Source organism: Bombus affinis, chromosome 12 (assembly GCF_024516045.1).
Source record: "Bombus affinis isolate iyBomAffi1 chromosome 12, iyBomAffi1.2, whole genome shotgun sequence".
NCBI lineage: Eukaryota > Metazoa > Arthropoda > Insecta > Hymenoptera > Apidae > Bombus > Bombus affinis.
Genome location: NC_066355.1, coordinates 3,839,335 through 3,865,643, shown reverse-complemented (window position 1 = coordinate 3,865,643; position 26,309 = coordinate 3,839,335). Strand labels below are relative to the sequence as shown.

The 26,309-nt window shown below is 32.7% G+C and overlaps 2 protein-coding genes across 4 annotated transcripts; one reads left to right on the top strand and one right to left on the bottom strand.

Moving 5' to 3' along the window:
* Positions 1-272: 272 nt before the first annotated feature.
* On the top strand, positions 273-18,866 carry LOC126922484 (paired amphipathic helix protein Sin3a). Of its 3 annotated transcripts, XM_050735057.1 has the most exons (19): positions 273-661; positions 786-2,108; positions 4,628-4,911; positions 5,571-5,744; positions 5,942-6,094; positions 6,168-6,502; positions 6,593-6,830; positions 6,898-7,152; positions 7,241-7,639; positions 7,732-8,183; positions 8,264-8,738; positions 8,806-9,052; positions 9,130-9,504; positions 9,585-9,754; positions 9,848-10,042; positions 10,295-10,573; positions 15,922-16,073; positions 16,166-16,376; positions 16,463-18,866. In XM_050735057.1, exons 3-19 carry the CDS (start codon positions 4,648-4,650, stop codon positions 16,712-16,714), a joined length of 4,626 nt encoding a protein of 1,541 aa, XP_050591014.1. In that variant the 5' UTR covers positions 273-661; positions 786-2,108; positions 4,628-4,647; the 3' UTR covers positions 16,715-18,866. The 3 variants fall into 3 exon arrangements, with proteins under 3 accessions (XP_050591014.1, XP_050591015.1, XP_050591013.1); XM_050735058.1 differs by having other exon boundaries at positions 273-2,108; positions 10,295-10,504; XM_050735056.1 differs by having other exon boundaries at positions 273-2,108.
* A 132-nt stretch (positions 18,867-18,998) lies between these two features.
* LOC126922485 (uncharacterized) lies at positions 18,999-24,546 on the bottom strand. The gene is made up of 3 exons (XM_050735059.1): positions 23,936-24,546; positions 22,538-22,716; positions 18,999-21,646 (listed from the first exon to the last, which is right to left on the bottom strand). The coding sequence occupies exons 1-3, from the start codon at positions 24,014-24,016 to the stop codon at positions 21,502-21,504; spliced, it is 405 nt and encodes a 134-aa protein (XP_050591016.1). The 5' UTR covers positions 24,017-24,546; the 3' UTR covers positions 18,999-21,501.
* Between the last annotated feature and the right edge of the window lie 1,763 nt (positions 24,547-26,309).

Below are 26,309 nucleotides of genomic sequence, written 5' to 3'. Positions count from 1 at the left end.
CGCAGTTTCCATGACCCAGATTACGATGGGGAGTTCGCTCGCCTTTCGGAACAGCTGTTGGCCGCGCGAAGATGTCGGCCGCGGGGAAACGCTTGGATATTTCGTGGACTGCGCGCGCCTCTTGGCGGCTTCGCCGCCACAATTTTCAGGGCTGTATCTACTCACAACAGATTAGGCACCTAGCGATTCTTCAATTTCATCGGGACGCGACACAACTTTTCTCTCAATAAGCATCTTTTTCGAAACTTTCCTTCGTCATTTCTTCGCGACAGGTGAATCCTGGCGTAATGAAAGTATTTAATAACCGGAAACCAAAGAAATGAATTATTACGATAAACATGTTAAAAATGTAATGTGCATGCAATTTTGTATATATCATCCTATCTGGCTGCTATGTTTTTTTTTACGTAGTATACTATCCGCATAAAATACCTCGTGTTGTTATTCTAGTTTGTAAAAAGTTATGCGAATCCCGTCGATTTTGTGTTAAATCGTCATACGCGGTGTAATTAAAATTCCATATGCTTTAAAAATCAGAATAGTATTCGAACAAACGGAAGTTTGAATGTGCGGAGTTTCTATCGCTGTTAACGTTTCGGTAATTTATTAATGTGACTTACGAGAAGTTGATATCGTGAAGTGCTCGAATGAAACTTTGGCGGTATGTTGTTCGAGAGTATTCGTGTACTCTCTTTTCCAGTGTATTTATATCTATAGATATTAGCTGTTTTGTAAGAAACACGTTGTATCTTAAATATTAATATATTACGCGTAACTCACTCCAGTTATTGCGAGAGTATTGTCATAAAAATAACGTAGATAATGTAAACCGATATAAAAGCTCGAAACAAGAACTGAAATTGGAAGTTATTTAGATTGGCCGAAATTCTATGAAACTTAAACTATCAATAAACGACTAGAAAGTGTAGTTGAAACGATAACCGTAGGAAAATACGATTTCAAGAAATTATACGATTAGTAATTGTCATTGTTAATTACGACTGAGAAAGACTATTATTTCGTAGCGATTACATTCCATGTGATTCTATGCCGATACGTTAAAGTAAATTGCCAGTGCGTTGCAATATCTTTGTCGTGGAAAACAGTGGAGAAAAGTAGTCGAAGAATAATCGATGCACAATTAATGAAAGTTGGAAGAGAAGTCTCGCGAGGCCTGCGAACACGTATGCTTTGCAGGAGGTACCCGAGTGGTTGGTAACAGAGACGCTTAGTGGATGAATACGGTCCTGCGCGATCCCCTCCACCTTCCTCATCCCGCTATACGACCAGTCAGTTCCTTGTTTGCCATACAAAATCCAATAGTTTGCCTTGTACCTCGAGAGAGTGCGAGTATGTCTTTTGCATTTGGGTATTTTTTTAAAAAGTGCGGTAATTCGTCCGTGTACTCGCGAAAATGTGCATTTTACTGAGTTTCTTCACACATACGACAAGATTTCGATGGTTCTGAGAGGGAGATCCGAGAAAGCATAGTGAATTCCTGTCTGAGAGACCAGACCGACCGGCCCGTTCAGGCTTCGTCGATTTTTTGGTCGTGAAAAAACAACGGGGCCGAAGCTTTTGTGCGGAAAGTCAGTTTCGACGGCTGGAAAAAGGACCGATATATCGACAAGAAAATCCAGTGTACTGAAAAGTGCTTATACCCGACACTCGAGGTGACTCCTTTGTAAAAGGAGCACCGCAGGACGAATATTTTTCCACTGGAGCTCTCGGGAAAATGTGTTATGTATTTACGTGGAATATTGCGTAACGTCGAGGGCCGGGAAGTGTTTGGAAACGTGCAACACTGACAAACCTCGCTTCGACGACTTCGCAGCACGGGCTGTACGCGTCCGTGCAGCTGGCTTTACCGGCTCTATTTCGTCTTCTCTGTGTCCCAGCGAAATTCCCCGACCGAGGCTCGATATCGTGGATCGAAATTCTGCCCAACGAAGAAACTCCACCGACGCTCGTCTCTCCTCGTGGAACTGCACAAACTTTCCTACCGATAAAAACTTCGTTTCAATCAACGACCACTTGCTTCACTGGATAACTTCTCTCGAAATTCATTTTGGTGCAAGGACGTTCAACTTCTTTTCAAATGGAAATTGGTATGTATTATCTTTTCCACGAGATTTTTACCGTATTCTAAGTCACTGACATTTCTATATCCATGCAAGGTCATCATAAACTACTATGTGGATGTAGATTGTGTTCTATAGAAGCACTAGGTTATAATTATTTTTATAACACACTTTTGTGTTTCAGTGCAACTTTCTTCCGATCAGGAAAATTTACATCTTATTTTGTAACCCGATGTCAGTAGGATTAGACCGATATTACAGTCCTTTACTTTATTATACCAAGGAAATTTACAGTAATATGTTTTATAATATATTACATTAGTGAATGTGTGAATTAAAATTGTCTTGTTTCCTTGTTGGTTTCTACGCTTGTTCTCTTGCTTTTATTCTAGAAAGATGTAAAACATAGAAAGAAAGAAATTTGTTAGTTTTGACAAATGAGAATAAAGTAATGAGTGAAGAAATGCAGTTGTGCTTCTAGAACTGCAAATATCAAAGCGTATGCAAAGAGAACATAAATCCTTTATAACTACATTTTGTTATTGATAAAAAACTAATTATAGATTCGAGTGATATATAATAGCACAACAAAATATTTCTGTGTAGCTGTGAATAATCTTGCAGGAATATTTTCTTAGCACATAAAAAGTACATTCATAAAATATTTTATCTATTCCCATTTTTATAATTTACTTTTACTCTTCGAATGTCTACATTGACCGAGAAGTATAAAGTACAAAGGATATACATGACAGCGTGCCAGGTCAAAATATATAACAGTAATAAATGATTACTAAACCAATAAATAAAACAATAGATTACAAAGGGTAGTAGTTCTTAATAATAAACGTCAATATCCATTGGAAGAAAAATTTCTTTCACCTCAAATTTATTAGTGGCTTTAAGCCTAACAAATTTATTGCATTTTTGTGTGAGGTTATATTACCTAAATATATTTTGGAGTAGATTTCAGAAAGGATATACTCATATTTAACGTATGATTTATTTCCTACTATTGTCATAAATATAATAATATAATGGAAATGCAAACCACGTGTGTTTTAATTATTTTATATTATGCAATATATATATAACAGTTACGAGTATGAGTAATTCAATTATTTTTAACTGTAAATCGAGCAAGGAAATGCATAGTAATTTTGAATTTTCAAAAATCAATTAGAAAATTCAGTGATACATTTTTAACGGCTTTCTTATATTATTGTAGAGAAGTAATTTCAAACATATTCATATTGAGATCGACGTATTAAAAATCAACATAAATACCAATGCAATTTTCCTAATTTACCATTACATATTCATTCCTTTCACCGAAATGATGACAAAATTTTCATCTTTTCCATTATACTATTATTTTAGGGGCGAAAAAGTTTGATGTTGTTCGAAGTTATGGGAAAGTGCTCGCGCTGTTTTAGATTCCTCGGAAGTTCTGTCACACGGTGATCGAGCGCGCGGTGCTTTCAAAATTCCGAACATCGTCGTATAAATTGAAATCAATCTAGAAAGGAAACATCAAATTTATCGAATGTTTTTTCTACACGGCAGTACTACGTATTTATGTACTTACGACATTAACCAACGGTAGTGCGGATGCATCGTCGATCACGTCATTTTATCACCTTAAACGAAACAATACCATCACCGAACACTTTCGAACTCTACTACACCTTTTCTGTCTTCTGCTCATGGCGCGCTAAACGCCACGATACCCGCGAAAGAGTTGCTGCGTCGTGTTTTATCGTAGCTTTGAGGATAAATACAATGGTTGTGTATCGCGTAGGTTCGATGTTAACGCTTGAAGGCTATCATAAGCGAAATCTCACCCCGAATTTTATTTTAATATTATCGTTCTGTCATTATTTTTGAGAATATAATTAAAAATATATCAAGTTGTAAAAATTCACAGAAATGTATACTATGCGAACATACATGAAATATCCAAAATCTTATCTACTAATAAGTAAAACAATTTTCTAAATTTCATCTTTTAATTACATTCATAAAAATATGAAGACGCATAGTTATTAGTTATAATTAATTAATAGACTGCGGGTTTTTATGCAGATTAATATTTTTGAGAATGTAATTTAGAAAATAGGATCTAGATAGAAAATTGTTTTATCTACCAAATATTATAGAAAACATTATACTTCTGATATTTGATAAATTTTCTCGTATTATGCATTCTTCAAATTTTCCACAAATACAAAAAATTTATAGTGTACCTATAATAATATCGCCGTAATGTTATTTATAACCATAAGGAACAACAACTTCTTATCCAATATGGAATAGTAATAAAATATTTAATTGCTTTTCTTAACTTTTCTATTGATATCTATAATTAAGAGGAAATTAAATTTCACTCATGATACGTGGTTTAAATGACAAATCGTATAAAATTAATGCAGTATGAAATGCATTAATGTGATTTCCTTTGATGCTAGCTTTTTAGGGTTAAACAAGATATGATTAATATCGGGATGAAAAGAATATCTCCGAACAAGATCTTTCTGAATCCGTAGCATTTCCAATGTGATCTGCGATGAAACGTGTTCGCGGGCTGGACGAGGTAGCATCACCAGCAGCAGCAACATTAAAGCACTCGTCAGTGAGTGCAGGAAGTGGCGGAGGAGGTAGTTTGGAGTACCATTCAAGCAGTGGAATAGGCGTTGTTGTACCTGGCCAAGCAGTTCGATCAGTTGCTTCGAAAGAAATGCCGGGCAGCATACAATTTGGAACTGCCCAAGCTCAACAGCAATATACTGGAGCAATTGTAGTGCCGACCGCGGCCCCGTCCCCCATTAAGGTGCGTGTTATCTACATTGTAATAACAACAGTAACGAGCAGCAAAACAACTACATCGTTTTTTTCATTTTTCTATGCTTTTTACTATTTTTTAATTGCTTTATATAATTTCAATCTTTTTTTTATAGCTTCTTTGTTAAAATGAAATTGTATATTTTAATGTTTCTTCTTTCTTGTAACATTGTTATTCATGAGTCTTTCAGGTATTACTGGTATATAATAAAACAGAGTGATGCGGGAGCAAATGAAATTAATCGGCTTAAAAGCGGTCTATCGAATTGAACGTTCTCCTATTACGTTTTTAAAAATTTTTTAACTGCCACGTTAATAAATCTCTATCTCTATATACTATGGAGTACCTTTATTTGTAAAATAAATATACAACATTATTGTTTTTGTTCGATAACATCGCTTCATTTTTATGTGTATATTTGATGAAAATACAATTAAGAAATTTTATTTAATTTTTTGTTCAAATAAGATTTGTACAACTAATTGTTTCACCTTGTATTAATAATAAGAGATTGGATAATCAGAGGATAATAACAGCACTATACTTCTATATGTACATTTTTTTCCAATTTGTATGTACAGGAATATAATCAAACTTGTAAAGATTAGATTTATAGATTGTGCAATTATTATCAATTGTATGTGCAGGGAAGTGGATCTGCAGGACTCACTTCTACATGTAGCAGTAGCAGTGTAAATACTGGTGGAGGTTTACATGGTGGAATAGGTGGTGGGAGTAACCATAGTATGGGTTCCCAACAGCCTACACCAGGAACACAAAGTCAGGTTCATACTCAACAGCAACCAACAATAAGGCATAAGGTTTATATCCGACAATGTATATAAGTCGAAATAAATCACAGACATAGAGATTTGAAAATAATAGCTGTATAATTATGTAAAAGCATGGGTCCAAGTCATGTATTTTGGATAAAACATTGAAAATCAGTTCTTATTAAAATATGATATTTTTAATTAACAAGAGATTTTGTATAAAAATGTTTTTATACCTCTTATAGGTTCATTCCAGCAATGTAACACCATTAGCTTCTACCCCACCAGGCACAAGCCTAGGTGGTGGCAGTGGTTCCCAACAATTTCAGAGATTAAAAGTAGAAGATGCGTTATCTTATTTAGATCAAGTAAAGTACAAATTCAGTGATCAGCCTCAGGTAGATCTATCATTATTAACATTATCTGAGTTACGATAATCATATTTTATTACATAATCATGTTTAATTTTAGGTGTATAATGATTTCTTGGATATTATGAAAGAATTTAAATCTCAAAGCATAGATACACCAGGAGTAATAACAAGAGTGAGCCATTTATTTAAAGGGCACCCTGAACTTATTGTTGGTTTTAATACCTTTCTTCCACCTGGGTACAAAATAGAGGTGCAAGCTAATGAGCAAGGATATGCATTTCAAGTGTCAGTTAGTATGCCAAGTCCAACAGCAACACACACTTGCACTAGCTTGTCACAGCATCATTGCACTGTGAATGTTGGTTCACCTCCTGTTGCAAGTCCACCAACACAACCAGCGAAAGCTCCTCCAGTATTGCAGATAATGCAAGGGTAGGATATTATCACTATTTTATATATTAATTTTTACTGTTTTTGCGGAATAAATCGATAATTTATATTTTACATGCTATTTGAAATTAGGACCGGAAATATACACCACTCTCTGGCAAATAATATTTCGAATAATAGTTTGACAGTACATGCACCTTCACCACCACCGGTACAGGCATACAATAATTCACATGTTAGTGCAGCTCAAGCACAAGCTGTGAGTCAAGCGTTAAGTCAAGCACAAGATGGTATACCCACCAGTGGACAAACTCAACAAAGCCAACCAGTTGAGTTTAATCATGCGATTAATTACGTTAACAAAATTAAGGTTTGTATCTAATTACAGAATGCGATAAGAAATGTAAGATATTCACTTAATTTGTTTATAATTTTAGAATCGATTCCAAGGTCAACCCGACAAGTATAAAAGATTTTTAGAAATTCTGCATACTTATCAGAAAGAGCAGCGAAATTTAAAAGAATCTGGACACATGGGTGGTACCAGTGGATCTGGTGCATCTGGTGGAGCAAAACATTTAACGGAAGCAGAAGTTTATAGCCAAGTTGCCAAGTTATTTGAAAATCAAGAAGATTTGTTGGCTGAGTTTGGGCAATTTTTGCCGGATGCTACTAATCAACAGAGTTCGTTGGTAGGATGGGTATTATAAAATTAATATAAAACAAAATTTTACTTTAAAAAAATCTTTTTTTATTAATGTTTTGGTGACAATATTTTAGAGTAACAAGACTGCTACAGTTAATGATCACACAACAATTGTCAAGAAACCATTGGGACCTAAAGCACCTTATAATAATTCGGGAAATATTTCGAGAGATCTTCGAGAATCGAGCGGTACTAGTACAATAGAACGTGAAAATCGCGATCATAGAGATCGTGACCGAGAGCGAGATAGATCTGGTATACGAGATATTAATAGCGTACAAAAATTTGGCCATAATACGGGACAGTTGAAAAGAAGCCCGTCGTTTTCGCCTTCGGTAACAGCCGGAAACTCTCACCATATACAGCATGGTCCACCTCTGAAAAAGCCTAAAGTATCGTCTATGCGTGAATGTGTTACCATAGCCGAAGCTGGAAAATATGGCAGTCTCAATGATTATGCTTTCTTCGATAAGGTTAGTACTTTCAATTTTTTATTTTCATACTATTAGGAAAGGAAAAATGAAATAAATGCATAATAAAAAAATATGTATTATTATATTCTTAGGTTCGTAAAGCATTGAGATCGCAAGAAGTATACGAAAATTTCCTTAGATGTTTGGTTTTGTTTAATCAAGAGATAGTTTCTAAATCTGAGTTGGTGCAGTTAGTAACGCCATTTCTTGGTCGTTTTCCTGAACTATTGCGGTGGTTTAAAGATTTCCTGGGCCACTTACCCGAGTCTTCTAGTACCAACACAACAAATGCAAGTGGCAATTTAAATGTTGAAGCGCTACCAAATAATGTTGTACGAAGTCATCAAGAGAGACCGCAAGGTGATCTGGCGATGGAAATTGACTACACGGCATGCAAGCGTCTAGGGGCATCATACTGTGCGTTACCAAAGTCTTACGTTCAACCAAAGTGTACAGGAAGAACGCAACTGTGTAAAGAAGTTCTCAACGATACATGGGTTTCATTCCCGACTTGGTCAGAAGATAGTACATTCGTAACATCCAGGTTCGTAATTTTTATATCTCCTTTATGTGATATTTATTGTTAAATAGTAGAATTATCTTTTATTTGGTTGGAATGTTTAGGAAAACTCAATACGAGGAATTCATTTATCGTTGCGAGGATGAACGATTTGAGTTGGATGGCGTAATAGAAACTAATGCGTCGACGATCAGAGTTCTCGAGGGTGTCCATAAGAAAATGAGTAGAATGAGCCAAGAAGAACTTCAGAAATTCAAGCTCGACGATTGTCTCGGTGGTTGTTCGCCTACAATTCATCAGAGAGCCTTGAAGAGGATATACGGCGATAAGGCGGCTGACATTATAGATGGTCTTAAGAAAAATCCTGTAGTAGCAGTACCAGTAGTTCTTCGTCGATTAAAGAGTAAGGAAGAAGAGTGGCGGGAAGCGCAAAAAGGTTTCAATAAACTCTGGAGAGAACAAAACGAAAAGTACTACTTGAAGTCTCTGGATCATCAAGGTATCAATTTCAAGCAGAACGATGTTAAGGCCCTAAGGTCCAAGAGCCTATTTAACGAAATTGAAACGTTATACGATGAGGTTTGTAACTGTTTTTCCTCTAGGTAAGTTTACGCTTTTCATTATTTAAGAATAATTTATTTTGCAGAGACACGAGCAGGTAGACGATGGTAGCGGGGATGGTCAAAATAATAGCGGCCCACACCTTGTATTACCTTACAAAGATAAGTCTGTCCTAGATGATGCAGCTAATCTTCTTATCCATCATGTAAAGCGTCAAACGGCCATCCACAAGGAAGACAAGCAACGAATAAAGCTTTTGTTGAAGCATTTTATACCTGATCTTTTCTTCCATCCACGCCAGGAACTGAGTGACGACGAAAGGGATGAAGACGGTAATGCATTAAATTTGATAAATTATTACTATTTTGCAGTCGAAGCAATTTATTTTATACAAGTATCGCTGTTACAGATGAGAAGGAAGATCTCAATGTAGCAGCGTGTAGTAATTCTCAGTCAGTAACGATGAATACCTCTCCGTTGGGTGGTGGTGGCCTCCAAGCAAATAGGAATAAGGCGCCGGTATCTCCGATTCCGTCTTCCACGTCTATTAAAACCGAACCTGATATCAAAGTACCAATCCATGCGATGTCGGATGACCCTGAAGAAGCGTACACGCTCTTCATGGGCAGCAACAATTGGTACCTTTTTTTAAGGTTACATCATATATTATGTGAAAGATTAACAAAAATGTACGACCGGGCTGTGGCTCTTGCTGAAGAGGAATCACGGTACAAACAGCAGCGTAAAGAGAGCACAGCTGTCGCACTACGGTTAAAACCTAAAAGTAAGTGTAAAACGTAGCTTTGTTTGTACGAAAAAAATGCAGTTTATTCTAATTTAATATTCTTAATATATTTGATATAGATGAAATTGAAATTGAAGATTACTATCCTGCATTTTTGGATATGGTTAAGAATGTTCTAGACGGTAATATGGAAAGTACCGCATACGAGGATACCTTACGAGAAATGTTCGGTATTCACGCATATATCGCTTTTACGTTAGATAAGGTTGTAACATACGCTGTGAGACAAGTAAGTATATGCATATCAGATTAAAAAAATCTTTAAATTACTATAATTTTATAATTATAGCAGGATTCTAAAACAAAAATATAAAATTTTTAGTTGCAGCATTTGGTCTCAGATCTTATATGCCAGCAGTGTATGGAATTATTCCAGCGAGAGCAACGGCAACCGAAAGAAAGTAGTGGCGCAGGTGGTTTATGTGCTACAGCGTACATGAGACTCGGTGCAGAGATGTCGTATCAGCGTAAAGCTGAAAAGGCTATGGCGGACGAAAATTGTTTTAAAGTATACATTGTAAGTTTCGATTTTTCAGAAGAATTATTTGACGAATGACAAAGCTATTGCTACAATTCACTGTTATATATGTTAAAAATACTAAAATATTCTATTGAACCTTTGATTCATGAACATTAACCATATGTTAATGTATCTCTTAATTACAGCTGGTAATATCCTGCAAATATGAAAAAATTATGAATAAAAAATATTACTTTTTCGTAAATTAAACGAAACGTGTTTTACATGTAAAATGTTTTATTGTTGCAGTATAAGAAAGACTGTAAAATGACAATGGAATTGTTGGATACAGAAGGTGATGAAGCGATGGACAACAGTTGTAGGGAAAGAGAAAGGGAAGGAGTTACGGTATCTGAAAAGTGGTCTACATATGTTGAGAGGTTTTCTGCTCCAGCTGGTCAGACTAGCCCGAAAGACACCCCTACCTTAACAGACAATGAGCCAACAACCAATCATCCTGTGAGTAACGACCAGGCTGCAAGGGGGGGGAGGGGCAGAAAGCGCAAGAACACTGACATTAGCAAGAAGGTATAGGATCCACATCCCTTTTCATAATCATTGCCAACGTTGAAGTTTACATTCATTCGTATTTGATGTCTGTGATTGGAAGTTGTACTGTTGTCATTCAGTGTACAACTAGTGTCCCAAAGAACGAAAGCTTACTAAAGAAAAACTTTCTTCTAATTATTTCGTGTGATCGTACTATAAAATTATACCAGAGGTATTCGTATGTGAAACGTTTGATCTCGCAGTCGGACGCCTTTCCAAAAAAAACTCGGTCTTCAAGAGAATCATTGTTGACTTCCTTAAAGAAAGATATCAAAAAAGAGGTAGAAAATATTTTAGGAATGAACATCGCAGCATATAATATCGGTTGTTTGCTAATACGAGGAAGCTACGTAGCCATATACGATCTGCTATCACCAATGCTTTATCACGCGAATGGGGTCAGAACACTGGTTCATGCTTGTCATTATATAGAAGTTGCAGAACTTTGTATACATATAAGCAGAATGAACTAATATTCTTTTAAATGCTAAAAAAAAAGAAAAAGAATGGAAAGTCATATATTTATTTTCGTAACGTTTAAGGAGATAAGAGAGATATGATTTTCATCTGAGCGCGTCCATTGTGGTGCTGTAAATTAAGTAAAGAGAAAGATAAGAGAAAAATAGAAAAAGAGAGTATAGTGCACTACGAATCCCCATTCTTTATTCCATATATTCGCACTATTAGTGCATTGCAATACCATTACATGTTACGCGAAAAACCACAAATTGCAAATTATATTTCTATATTTTAAATATCGATTTATAGTGAAACAACGATATCTCAATAGCAATTTTTCCAAATTTTCAAACGCAAAGATTTATCGAAGGCATTTAGAAGTATACTGCTCCACACGAGTCACTGCTTTGCTTCCTCGTTTTTTACGGCGTAAATAAGTTTTGTCTATCCACGCGAGTTTCTATGCAAGGGTTTATTCTTTAATCCGGTGATATCTGTTTTACTTTTTATTTAGGGTCAAAAGGAAGTTCGTGCGTTCGATAAAAGGGAGGGAAGTGCGCGATATTTACATTTACGTACAAAAAAGATTCCAAGTTTCGGTTGTTTTTAAATTTTATTTTATATTTTATCTAATAATGTGGTTATCTAATAACTTCTTTTTATTTGTGTTTGTTGTTTTTGTTTGTTATATAATAATAAAAATATTATAAATGATTGTATAAAGCTTCAAAAGAAAGCTTATAAAAAAAATAAGAGTACGTACTAAATTCATTAATTTGCTTTCATGTTGAAAACATGATTCTCCCGTGAATCTCTCACTTGAAAAGAATCGGTCAACGAAACAAACAAGGAAAATTTTCACATATACAATTAAATCTTACTATGCTTTATCGTACTGTCTCCGTAATTGTCTACTTTACGTTTCTTTAGAAAAGGAAAGATAAAATCAACTAGTTACAGCAGAAGTATAGTTACGAGATGAAAGATATTAACGAGCATTTAACTCATTTTGCAAATGTACAAAAATGATGAAAAGAAACATCAAGGGGACACGGCATACACAAATGAAGTCATCCGAGCAGTGCCATAAATGAATGTAAAATATTAGCATAAAAGAAAAAAAGAACATAACATTTGATATCGGTCAATTCTTAAAGTTTAGTTCATTTTCATCTTACTATTATTATAAATTAGATAAGATCATAATTTCTAGAATTTATTATCAAGATAGAATTGAAAAAGAAATATGTAAATATTTGATATAAATTTGTACATATGTTTTGATACGCAACTTGGTCGACTGGTAGAGATACTATGCATCTACTAACTTGTAAAATTTCACCATTTCGCTATCATAAATTCGAACATTAGTGAAGCCTTTGGGAAGGAAATATGGATATTGACTCGTGAACACATTACTTCCACGCCACATCACATTATGCAGGGTAATCGTGGTTTTTTCTGTCTTCTGATCGCTCCAACTTTCAATTTATTACTATGAAATTTCTAATTATGGCAGAGTAACTATCAAGTTCACAAAGTAGATAAAGATAAAAGAAAAGATACGCATGCTGAGAGATAGTGCATTATATGATAAAATAACGTTTTGGACATTTTTGGAACATTGAATTTCCAAAGGTTGCGTGTGTTATGATTCCTTACGGATATTAACGAAAAAAGCTTGGGAAATTTCCGGACAATTAAATTAGGGTATGTTAACGAAGTATTAAAATTGTATATTTTTTAGGCATTAGGTTAGGGTATACCAGCCTATTTAGAAGATTTTCAATTACGCGAACGCCACACAGTTCGACGTGTTATATTGCATTCTTCGAATTAGATTCGTTTGATTTAAAAGGTGTAGTGTGATATGTAAGATCATAGTATGCATTGATTCTAGCTTGAACATTAAAAAGAGAAACTGGAAGTAGCGTTATCATTGGCGTGGACCAAGTGTGTTCCTGGCTTAACTGTTGCGCCATTGTGAAATGCAGGTGTATGATAATTCTTTGCTATGTACATATTAATATATAAGTAGTGAAGCAAAGATTATATGGCATAGCATGTAAATAGAAAATCACTTGTATCTTTTCATTAATTCATAGCTCCAACTGAAAGGAACGTAACAGTATGAAGCGTTAATATCCCACGAGCTAATTTCGAATATCTGCCAAAGGTTTCACAGTTTTAACTCTCTCGGTTTCTGCTGTTGCTTTTTGTATTGAGAAGGTTCATTACTTTTACCCCTTTTTTTGTTTGTTTGGTACTCTAGTGAACTTTCATTCTGTGTAATTACATTCTTCTCGTGGAAATGGTATAATACTATCGAAGGTCTTTAATAATTTTTTACAGTGCAGACTATAAAAATTGTTAGTTATTAAAAGTTAGCTCGCATCAAGCATTAATTTTTAATGTCGGAAGAGTATTTTTTATCGAATCGTTCTTTGTTCTTTCGTAGGTTTCGACGTGTTATCCGATTTCGTTATTAAAAAATGTGCTTTTAATGTTTTATCGCGTTTAGGATTTATTTTTTGAAATCAAACCACTATTAAGAAATACGTTGCTAATTTTATTATTATTATTGTTTGACATCGAGATAGAAAAATCTACGTTTTGTATATTTTATGGAAAAATAGGTACTATTTTTTAGTTTTCTTTGCCATAGTATTCTGTACAGTTATACAAATACGTTTATGACGCAAAGTGGATTTTCAGATGCGGTGTTCGCAACGTTGTTTCCTCATTGAATGATATCTTCGTATTTTGTACAAAATGTAAAACATGCATTTCCTGACAAGGCTCTGCATCATGGAATTTTAAGCGCTATTATATATATAGAGAGAGAAAATCTACACGTATCATGTACGTGTATTTATATATTTTTCGTTTATTTAACAGTTCAATACGTTTTTATTAGATAACGTGGCACAAATTTAAATTAATTTAAACGATATATATACATATATATATATATATATATACCCACACACATATATATGTGTATATATATATATATATACACATATATATGTAATTGTTGCCACAAAGGATCTGATTTAAACGTTACTATGACATTTGTAATATAGTTTCATTGAGACTATGAGATCGTATGTGCAGACAGATTTTATGTGATTGTTATAAGCTCATATCTCCGTTTTCACTTTATGCAGTGAATTTTAAACTCTATATATATATAAGACATATATATATATATATATATATATATATTTTGTAACTGTAATCTGTATATGAAACGAATATACATATAATAATAGATAAACAATAATATTGTATAGAAGAGAGATATTGAAATACATGAACAATGCTTTTAAACATTATTGTCTAACATCATTTTGTACCACTAAATTTATTACTTTGATTCTCCGATGATATTAATTTTTTGTAACGACAAAGAAAGATAAAAGAATTCTTTGCCTGTGCTTTTACGAATGAAACGAGACAAAAACAATGCAAAATGAATATTCCATATTACTATATTTAAATACTTAGTAATCATACAGAGAGATATTTAATTCCAGATGTTAAAATTTTTATGTTTGTCCTTATATGATTTTTATTTTACATACTTTTTCTCATTTAGCTTCGATTTGTTGTTCTGTTTTATTGTTTCAATATTATATCATGTGTGCTGAACATCAAATGGTGATAAATATACACACACATACACATATTATATATATATATGTATATATACAATATATACGTATATATATGTATACACATATGTATATTAAGAGTAATATATCTCTTTTCTAACACATTTGTATTTTAAAATAGTAAAGCCGCCATATAAGTTAGAATTTCACTCGAATCATATCAATACCACGCCTTTTTTGTTATGCTTTCGATTGAAAAAGTTCACTCGTCGTCTGTGGATGTACATGGATTGAAAATTGACCTGAAAATGTTACTTTAAGCTCATTTTCTTTCATTTCATCTCGTGTTCGTTTAATTGATTTCATTTTGCTTATACAAAGTTATTGGACAAATATGTTTTATTATTTTCAAGTATTATTGGTACTAAGACTCAATATAGTTGCTGTTATATATTGTTGCTGTATTATATAATGATAAATTTATGAATGAATATTTCTGAACTACAATTAATGATTTCATTATAAAGTACTGTTAACACGTAAGAATTGTTACTTATTCCTAGTCATTTATACAGTATCAATAACATGCTAAAAAATAGTAAAACAACAGATTACAAGATATTTTGAATGTGGTTTATTTTCGCTTATTGCTCTTTTTCGTGCATAAACCCCCGAAAACCGTTAAATCTTTTTGGTACGTTCTTTAAAGAACATCCTTTTATGTATCCATGTTTTTCCAAGTTAATTGGTAATAAATTTTATTTATAGAGTATAGTTATTTATTGATGCGTATGCGATTCAGTACGTGTCAGTGTATAATGACAATCACATAATAACATATAACTTACTTACAAAAAATGAAGATAGCATAAAAAAAATTAAATTCCTTTTGAACGAGTACCCTTAAGAAAATTTCGTTTTTCTTTTGTATATAGAAAATTGATTATTTTTATATATCTTTCATTTGTTTCTGTATTTTGCCGTAGTTTATTATTTTTACTTGAAATATTTTATTACTTTTAGAAAGAGAGTAAGCTCTATACAAGAGGAATGTTTGTAATTTAGTACAAGGTGTGAAATATTGTAATAAATTATTTTGCAATTGTGCCGTAATAAGAGCTCTTAACTTAAGTATGTTAAACTTAGTACCAATTACTCATAATAATACAATGAATGATATCGTTAAAATTGTATGTATACATGTATTAAGCTGTACCTGTTAAAAAAGTTAACATGAAACGATTGTTGTAGATGGATGGAAATGGTTGGAGTTCTTTAGGCAGAATCTTGGCAGGACGTAAGCCTGTATTTCTTTACCGTAATATTAGACAGTGGAGGAAAAAAGCTGCAAGAATGATGTCAGCATCAGTGCCTAACACCAATCAACCAGATAAAGCAGCAGGGTAAGTATCATTTAAATCTCTTTATAATTAAAATCATAACTCTGTTGATAAGATATAATATTTGAGTGCCTTTCTTTTCTATCTTTCTTTAGATCAACTGACAAAGAAAAATCACTGGATTCTGTAGATGCGCTCCTAAAGCGACCTCCTGGTTTAAGATTAGCAGATTCTGGGGATACATCTGACATTATCAATTCCGATGAAACCCAGTGTAGATTTAATCCCAATAGTTACCAAATGCTTTATATTGCTAGTAAGGAAGCATTCCTGTATAAACAAAATTCTTTCAGTCGTGCCAGAGAGGTATGTTCTACGATTAAAAATTTGTCTTATTTTTTTTTAAATTAACGACATTCATGATATTTATTAATTATTTGCTTTTTCAACAGTGTCATCCAACTGTTACAAAACACTTGAATTCAAAGTTCCATCAATGGCTGGCGGCTTGGGTATCCAAGAATGTCGCAGATGTTCAACACCGATTATGTCAGGATTGGTTGATGGGACGTTATGAAAACTTAATTCCTCATAAAACACGAGTGATCACGGACAATGATCAAACGAGAACGCCTTATCGACAATACAATCGTTATCGAGTGGAACGCTTGCAACCCGATCCTCTGACGGAACCAAGTGTATAATCACATGTCTCTTATCATTTCTTTACTATTCTCTGACAGCATATTGATAATACTGAGAACTCGTTTCGATAATCTCACATTCATATTTTCTGTTACAAAAAGAAATTAATACTTAAGAGAGGGTTACATCGAAGGCAAAATCGAGACTGATTCTTGAACTATATCGCGCGTATGTACAACGAGAGAACGTCTTATTTTGCCAACGAAGTTTATCGCGAACGAAGAAGGTGTAGAAGTGGTCGTTAAGGAAAGAAAGTATTGAAGATTACAAATGAATCTAAATGAGTCTATACATTGTGTACTAAACTTATTGCATACAATTTTTAACTAAATTTGATTTTTCAACTGTACAGGTATGGAAAATTTGATGCAAATTGAAATATCGCTGACTTGTTGAAGTTGTTGTTTGTCTAAGGGTTTAGCGTTGAGCATTTCTTCAACATAAAGTACTAAATTAACTATTGAATCAAATGTTAAGAAAGAGGATCCGTTATAATGGGCGATATTTCTAATTGTATTAAAGTTAAGCTTGTGATCAGGTAATATAAGATATTTAAACGTATTGTTTCATTTCTGAAAATCGAGTACTTTTCGATAAAACTAGATATAGATTTTCCAGGTAAGGTTTTACATAAGAGAGTAAAATAATGGTAAAACTTTTGATACTTTATGTAATATCTTAAATATTTAGGAAGACTATGATAATATAATTGTTGTTTATAAGCATATTGCAGATTCAGCCAATTTTATTTTATTAAGTATTTTATTTTTATAGACTTACACAATTGTCATTGAAACATTGAATATCGTTAGTGATTAAAAGAAGCTATTAAAATTTCGATTCGTAGTATGTTATATTATTTAATTCACGACTGTCTATTTATAACTGGAACGTAACGAAAGATTGGGTTATAAGAAAGCTGTATACTTTTTTTTGAATAATAACTTTATATACATGTATGTAAAATATCTTTCATTCGAAGTTTTTAATAATTTGCTTCTCTTATTTTTCTTACAAATGTCGCGATCGAAGTTTCCGTTCTCTTGAATTCGGTATACATAAAACTGTACGTATAAATACATGCTTGTACAGGTGTATGTGCATGTATGTATGGATATGCGATAACTGAAAGTGCATATATATGTACATACATGCATATGTATGTATATATATGTATATATACATATGAAACGAAAAAATACTAGGCCTTATTTTTTACCTGATCTTTAGGCTATTCGATAGAAAATGTACAATATTAAGGTATGGCGGTGTTCCTGTACAGTGCAAAGCTGTTGACAACATTAGAATACGGCGTTTATTGAAAGACGTTGAGAAGTATTGACTCACCACGCACGAGATACATATATGGCTATAGATATTATTTTACGTTATTCTTAAGTATGTATTTTTTTTACCAATTCTTTTACTTGTATATTGATATACGAGACACACACGTATTGAATTTCTTAAAAATCTATAAATCATCTTTTATATTGTCGATATCAATCACGATGTTAAATTTTCAATGTTCTAAACTTTCACCAGAAATGGAGAAAAGATAATACGAAATTGAATGAAGAAAATCGTGCGCGGTGAAAAAAAAGAAGTACATAATATCTTTGCAAGATTTAGACTGTTTATAATAATTGAAAAAGGCGAATTGATTTCGTTCCAATCATTCAAACAAAAAATGACGTTTAAAATATAATGACAGATAATAATGTATGCATAAATTTTGGATTGAATACATTTTTATCGTAATTATACAGATTTAGTTGAAATCTTAGCATCTCTGTTTTTGTGGATAATTTTGGAAAAATACCATTTTACATACATTTACACAACCAAGTATATAAACACAGACGCACTGTGCTGTTCGGCGGTTATGCGTATATTGCAGTTATATAGTAAACTGTGTATCTTATGAAAGATGAACAAAGAAAAGAGAGACCCGGTCTTCCGATGCTCGACTACTCGTGACTATTGATGATGAATGATGATAGTGTATTTTATCGAGAAATTGCTAATTTTAAAAATGTATGTCCATGTATCAAAAGTGAATGTACAGGCAATTTTATTACTCGAGATAATAATTTAATGTTGATATATTTTGCACAAATCATTATTAATATTAATAAATCATTAATATTATGGCTGTTTTATTTGACTCGCTATGCTATTTTCAGGTCATAATCCAGAATTAACTTGCCCTTATTTTTTAACAACTAAGAATTGAGGTAAGTGGGGAATTAATGTGGGAAGAAGGATGGATATAAAATAATATTTCCAGCAACATTACTTATTTTTATTAAAAATGATAACATTGGTAATCGTCGTACAACTATAGATAATTTACTCTTCCTGTGTATTAAATATTAAGTGAAATACTGCATACGAATACATTGTCTGTATTATTTTCTACACGTTCTCTTGAAACAGTAAGGGTATTCGAAATTATTAATTTGTTCAAATAACTTTTAAGTATTTTCTGTATCAAGAAAACCAACATTTTCTAGATGAATTGGACGTTACATATAAAGGATCAAATTATCTAATTTTTCAACAAACTTATAATACAATTGATATTGCAAACGTGTAGACAAATTGTTCTATACAATTATTTTTCTATTTTATCCTTTCATGTATATCTATTTCGACACAATTGAAAACAAGAAAGATGATCTATCATCATCTCGGCTTTATTTTATCTCGATAATAATATTCGAGATTGTTGCAAAGCAATCACAAGACGGTGTAATATATCTATGAAGTCTAAAAAGTCGATCAGATGGAAAATAATTGGAGTAAGAATCTCTTTGGTTTTTAAGTAAAAATTCGAATATGACGTTTATAATAATCGAACGATATAATTATAGTCGATGCAAGAAACATAACGAGATCGTAACCCGCTGCATTTCTTTCATCAACTATATGTTACTATTGCACGTTATAAATAGTCGATAATGATATACAAAAAAGATTCGAAATAATTTTTCCCTTTAAGTACAAAATTATGGTTTATTCCTTATCGAAATACTGTAACCTATCCTTGCTAATTTTACACCACCTTGAGTACTTCTAAGGTGTTTGTTAACTTAAAAATAATTACATTATTTATTGTTAATAGCCGATGAGGTTCGGTAAAAAATAAATTCGTTCTTATTCGTAATTGGTATCTTGAAATTCGAATAGAAATCAGTACATCGAATCGCGGAGATTTCTATTCGATTAAAAAAATCGATTCTCGACAACTTCATGGTTACCGATAAAAATATTAAGGTTTTGTATTTGTTTTATTCTTTTACGGATCAAATTATGATAAATGAATTATGATAAATTTATAATAACCATGAGTACTGGATTGACGTAAATAAATACAATTTTACAAAAAGTAGACAAAGACGAGGCTTCCGAATATTTCAAAATTTCAAATAAAAGTTTACTTACTTCTGGTAAGCATCGTAGCTTAAGAATAAAATTACGAATACGAAGTTTGGATCTTATTAAAGTTTGATACAAACTTAAATCTTCTCAGGCCCGATCTTATCCATTTTTTAAAAAATTAAGTAACCTTTTTACAAATCAGATATTTTTGTATAGACTATTAAAATTCATCGTTAATAACTTATTTCCATAAAATCAATCAGGTCTGAAAAGATTTCATTACATACTTCCTATTATTTTATGCCAAGAAAGTATAATGAAACTTATTATTAAAAATCATAAAATATTCATGTATGGTAGTTATCGCTTGATTACCTTATGATGAATTTTCTATATGAGTAATTTGAAGAAAAACTGCGATTAACTTACGGCTTTGTGTTCCGTGCGTCTTGTCTATTTTGAACGATAGCAGTTCAATTTCCCCCTTTATTATTTGTTTTACATCAAAATTACACAACACTTCTATATTCATCATTTTTGTTTTAAAGATTTGTAACGAAATTTAAATTTACAGTGTAGTAGAAGCTAAATGAGTTTGAAAATAGCGCTACTACGCGAGATCTTGCTCATAGTGACACGGAATATGCGCGCGCAGTCTACGGTTCCCAAGCGACGTTGGTGCGTCGTTCGAAGATTCGTTCCGTGTAATTAAGATAACATTACTAATTTTTAACAACGTTTCTTGCGAGAATTATCAAAATCTCGTAGATGATTATCTTAGGGAAACTTGTGCATAAAAATATCTTATAAACGTGTTAGTTTATAATTAAAATGTTATTTTATACTGAAAGTCTATTCTAACATTCACGCGCCGGTAAACCGATATTCCGTTTACTACATCTAACCAATCTTATCCGATTTTCATTTTATTTATCTATAAATAATACAAATTCGTTAAAAATCTTCAAATTAGATCGATACGGTTATGTCGATTTATGTTTTGAGATTGAAGAATTCTTGAAAAACTTCTTATCCTAGCTTGTCGGTAATTTCGATTATCGAAATAATATCGCGGCCATATTTAATTTTAAATATCGAACCGGTATTTGATTTTCTTCCCGCTGCATCTTATACACAAGCGGCGTCTCGTTAGACAGCAAGATGCCGATTTTTGACGTATACAATTATTTGACGCGAATATATTGTGACAGCGTGACATTTTCTTTTGTAGATTTACGTATGTAGTCCGTATGTAGTATTTAATTTGAGTGTCGAATATTCTTTGGAGGAGAGAACGGAGAATCACTTCGTTCGATGGTGACATAGTGACCAGAACCGTGACAACACCATAACAACGGTTGTTCGAAAAGGCGTTTGTCATTCAGGTATGTCTGCATCTTTCTTAACTAAGATAATCCATATCTTCAGACGTTTCGCCTTCAATATCGTCCGATGTCGTATTTTGACGACAGTGATATACGTACGCACTCATGGATACGTTTTCGCCTGTACGCACGCACCTGTACGTGTCGTCAGGACATTTACATCTAACAAAAGAACAAAAAATATTTTTATATTTAGATATTCAAATAATATAATTCATTTAATTTTGAAATTTTTGTAATTATAAAACTTTCTATGAAATATTTTTAATATGCCTCTTCATATATTTATTCAATTTTAGTTGAATTAAAATAAATTTAATGAAATTAAATAAAATTAAAGTAAATTTGTAGCTGTAAAGTTTTGTTCAGAAAATATTTTTAGTAACATTTTTATAATTATTAAATTTTTGTTGAATCAATATTAATTTCATTTCGATAATTATTAAATAGCGTAAATGAGTAGTTTATGAGAGTAGTAATACTGAATTTTGTAACGTTTCATGAATGGTAAGAGTGCCCAATTACATACTTATAATTTGCATCTGAATTAATTGGAATAATAACTTTATGTGAAACGTCGATCACTCGTACAATAATAAAACTGCGAATGAGATTAAGCATTCATTGTGCACTGTTGATGGGTGATAAGAATGTTTGTTACTACTTTTTATCTTGCAGGGTTATTACATATTAACATAGTTCATTCATAAATACCCATTTTGAATACATTTCGCTAATTCATGAGTAATAATACACATCGAATATTAATCGTTCGATTTTCTGTAATTGAGTTGCTGCTTGTTTACGCTTTATAAATATTTCACGAATATGTTAATATATTAAATTAACAGTTATATGAATAATTAAACGAACGAATATACTAATGAAAATTATACAATACAATAATACGATTCTTATATAATCGTACGTAATGATAGAACAAATTATCGAAGGGGAAAAAATTGCGATGTACAATTTTCGTAAAAATGTTTACTTGATAATTACGATATCAGTAATTATCTTGAGCATCATGCGTGTATAATTTTAACTTACGTATTTGGCATGAAAATCGTGCCTCGCCGAGTGACAGGATTGTATGTATTCCATCCGCAGGGTGTATCGTAACAGTTCCGTTTCGGACGGTCGTCATTTCCGCTCTCGGTTGCTCTCTGTGTTCTTAGGTTATCGGGGTGCATTTCATGGACAATCCTGCGCAACTGCTCAGCGAATTCCTGCGAAATAATAACACATCAAATGTTACAAACTCCAGGTTTTCTCGCACAAAATTTACGACAAATATAGTAGAAATAATTGAAAAATTATTAATTCTATAAATTCGAATTTTAGAAAATTGTACGGTATTTAAAAAATCATATATACTGTATAGTATATGTAAGGAGAATACATGCGGAAAATTTTTGAATCTTCCATAGAATAATTTTAATGTAGATTGATTTAAAATTACGGTTTACTTTTACACTTTCTTGTATATAATTTATATTAATAAATGTATTGGAAATAATTGTACTAATAATAACTGTAAATATAATACATCATATAATAGAATAATAATAACAATAATAATTATGAATATATTATATAAAAGCAACAGAAGAAATACTGTAATCTGTGGTAGATCAGAGTTTGTAGATCAACTTGGAGTAGTTTACGATTATTTATACGAAATACGTAGAAAGATAGCAAAATTGTTTTGCGATTATCTTTTACGCGTTACGCATGAAATTATCGGCGCAGTAAGGGTCAATGCTATCGATTTCATTTCGAAAAGAAAAACGTTGGAGTTGAGTCTTATACGCATTGCTTTATCATGCATTTAACGAAATACAATTACAATCTTACGATGATGTTCACACTTATGGTTTACCTGTCCAAAAATGAAAAATTATCGGTGGTACCATTAAATTTACTATTCAACAATTTTCGATAACGTTATGTGTGATCCTTTTTCGTTTTTGAATCAATATTCAACTTGAAAAATTTTGAAAATATTTCTTTCGATATTGAAAGATGGTACTTCTTTATTTCACGAATTATTTCATTGCAAATCATTTGAATTGAAATTGATCAGGATTAAATTACAACACCATTGTCTTCGTTTCAGCTAGTTAGTAAGACGCGTTCTTTTTTTCATAAGCTTTAAAGATCGTAACTACATTAAAAGGAAATAGTTTCGAATATTCCTATTTAGCTTTTCTGATAATTATTCATTCAAATCTAGTACGCATGAATTCACTTCGAATCATGATAGCAGGTGTTCGAATATCGGAAATTAGTAAAATTTCTCCAATGCAGTAGAAAATTCCATGCACAGACCGATATGCAGAATGATCAATGATTAGAGTTCTCAGCATTTTCTATCTACTCTCTTGATCATCGATTTTCATTCCAACAGACCTACTAATTAAAATATCATATACGTATACATCTTACCTCCGATCTGACTGCAGCACTATTGGAATAGTCGACGGTATACAGGACCGCCAGCAGAGTCACTAAGAGTACTAGTTTCATCCTGTCGTGTAGACGAATTCTTCGAAATGTTGCAAAAGAGAAGATGCAAAGGCTGTCGCCTGTCTGTCGAAACGACGATGAACAGAAACGAGACGATTCCTCGTTGAAGAAAGCTTCCTCTCTATTGATTTATTCTCTTCGTTCTTCCAGGTACAAATTTACAGAAGCTCTAATTATTTTCAAGTCGAAAATAATTTCGGCAAGTTACAACGATGTTGGAAATTTGGAAAACGATGTTCGATAAATCTCTCGAGGCGGGATGGTCCCGCGCACTGACCCTGACCAGAACCTAGGCAGCAAAGGATCTCGGCTCTGGTAGCTCAAGGAACGCTTCGTGGTCCTCGTCGAAGCGATTTTTATTCGGTTTACCTAAGCGTCGTCCGCCTAGTGGATTCAAACAAATGCACGCGTGCTATTTCGCAGTTCGTTGTTGAATGATATTTTCCACGGTATTAACAATCCGTATACCACGATACTTCCGACTTTATACATAGACTGACGCCTCGTATAGAATGAAGAGACTTGCGAGATGCCGCGGGTTTATATAGGCTGAGCTAGTAGCTGGCGGAGCGCGGGTGGGGACATCTGCGTTTCTTCTGTTTCGTTGGTCGATTCGAAGATCGTTCATGGGGTTAATTTCGAACTACCAGTTGATAAAATTCGAGGAAAAAAAATACGCGATGTTTGTCTTTGGTGTTTGGACATGTTTCGGTGGGATTGATTATCGTCGAAGGTTATTCGTTCATTGGTACAGTTTGCAAGTCTGTGAGTTTACGGTTTTCAGAGGATGAAATTAGCAGCATGATGTATCTCGTTGTTTTGAAGAATTTTTGTAATTTTTATTTTCTAACGTTTGATGAATCGAACGAATGCCTTAGTCTTCGTTTTTTGGAGACGATAAACATAATTAGGAACGCGATGTTCCTGTCGTTTCAGGGAATTTTTGTTATTTATATTCTGAAGTGTTTGTAAAATTGAAAGTGTATTTTATTGCTCGTTCTTTGGAGATCAAAAATGGCGATCTTTGGAGAAACATGAACTAGGAGCGCAATGTTTTCTTTTACTTTTTTGTATTTTTAGAGAATATTTTTATTTATATCTTCGACTGTTTGGTAAATTGTATGACACGCTTTCTTCCACATTTTGGAAATCATCCTGTGATCGAATCGTAAAGTTTGATCATTGATAGTTCGAAGCTTTATAGATCTGCAATTAGCAGAATATTTTTCGTAGATTTGTTCTGAATAGATGGGACATGTATTTTCATGAAAATCGTGTATTTTCATCATTATCAAGTAAATAGCTCTTGTATGTCTTGTATGACTATGTTGCATTACATATTGATCGCTGTATTGTTACGCATGTGGAATTATCGACTTATATTTACCGAACGTTACAATGGTTTAATCAGTGATTGAATGCTGCAAAAATATTTGCTTCTTCTTAGATTTCCAATATCGTTCGACTTGTATTATTTTCATGAAACCTATACTCGTCGATTCTAGAAAATTATATCATAAGACAAATTTTAATGTTTAATTATTTTCAGTTTGTCTCGTATAGCGTTAACAATTTTTTCATTTTAATTTAGAATTAGTTTTGTATTTGACCTTTATAGTATCACAATTATTCTAAAGAAAAATTTATATTTTTTGGATTTTTCATTTATATGTTGATCGGAAAAATTAAAAAATTTAGAAATTTGAAGAATTGTTAGCTTAAACTGCATTGAATTAAATGAAAGTTATACATCGGTATTATTCCAACGTGTTTTCCAACGTATATTTCCGTCAATCACTCCCTGCAAAGCATTAGTCAAACACTGATTGCAAGCCAGAAAAATGATGACGTCGGTAGAGCATTTGTGTGCTCGTAAAGGAAAGATCAAGCGTACCGAGTTACCGGATCGAATTTAGAGAAATGAAACAGTCGTAACAATTCTATTAAAATCGCTATTCGTGACTGTTTTAGATCAAGTAACCTCGATCCTTTTTCAAAGTTCAATGTCATTGACCTAGGAAGATCTCTCTATCAGAAACAATATACATGTAACGAGTTGATAGAATATATTTTCCCTCACATACAGATATTTTCATTCTAAAAAATTTATGCGATAATTTTCTTTCTTTCGTGTTATTGCGAAGAGATACAGAAATTCTTGTCAAAGTTTCGTGACTAATGGAACTCTACTTTTACGCCAGGGCTTGGAAGCGTATAAAAATAAAAATTCTCATATTACTTCTACTTGGATTAAAATTAATTCCAAAATATAAATATCGTGTGCGACAATACT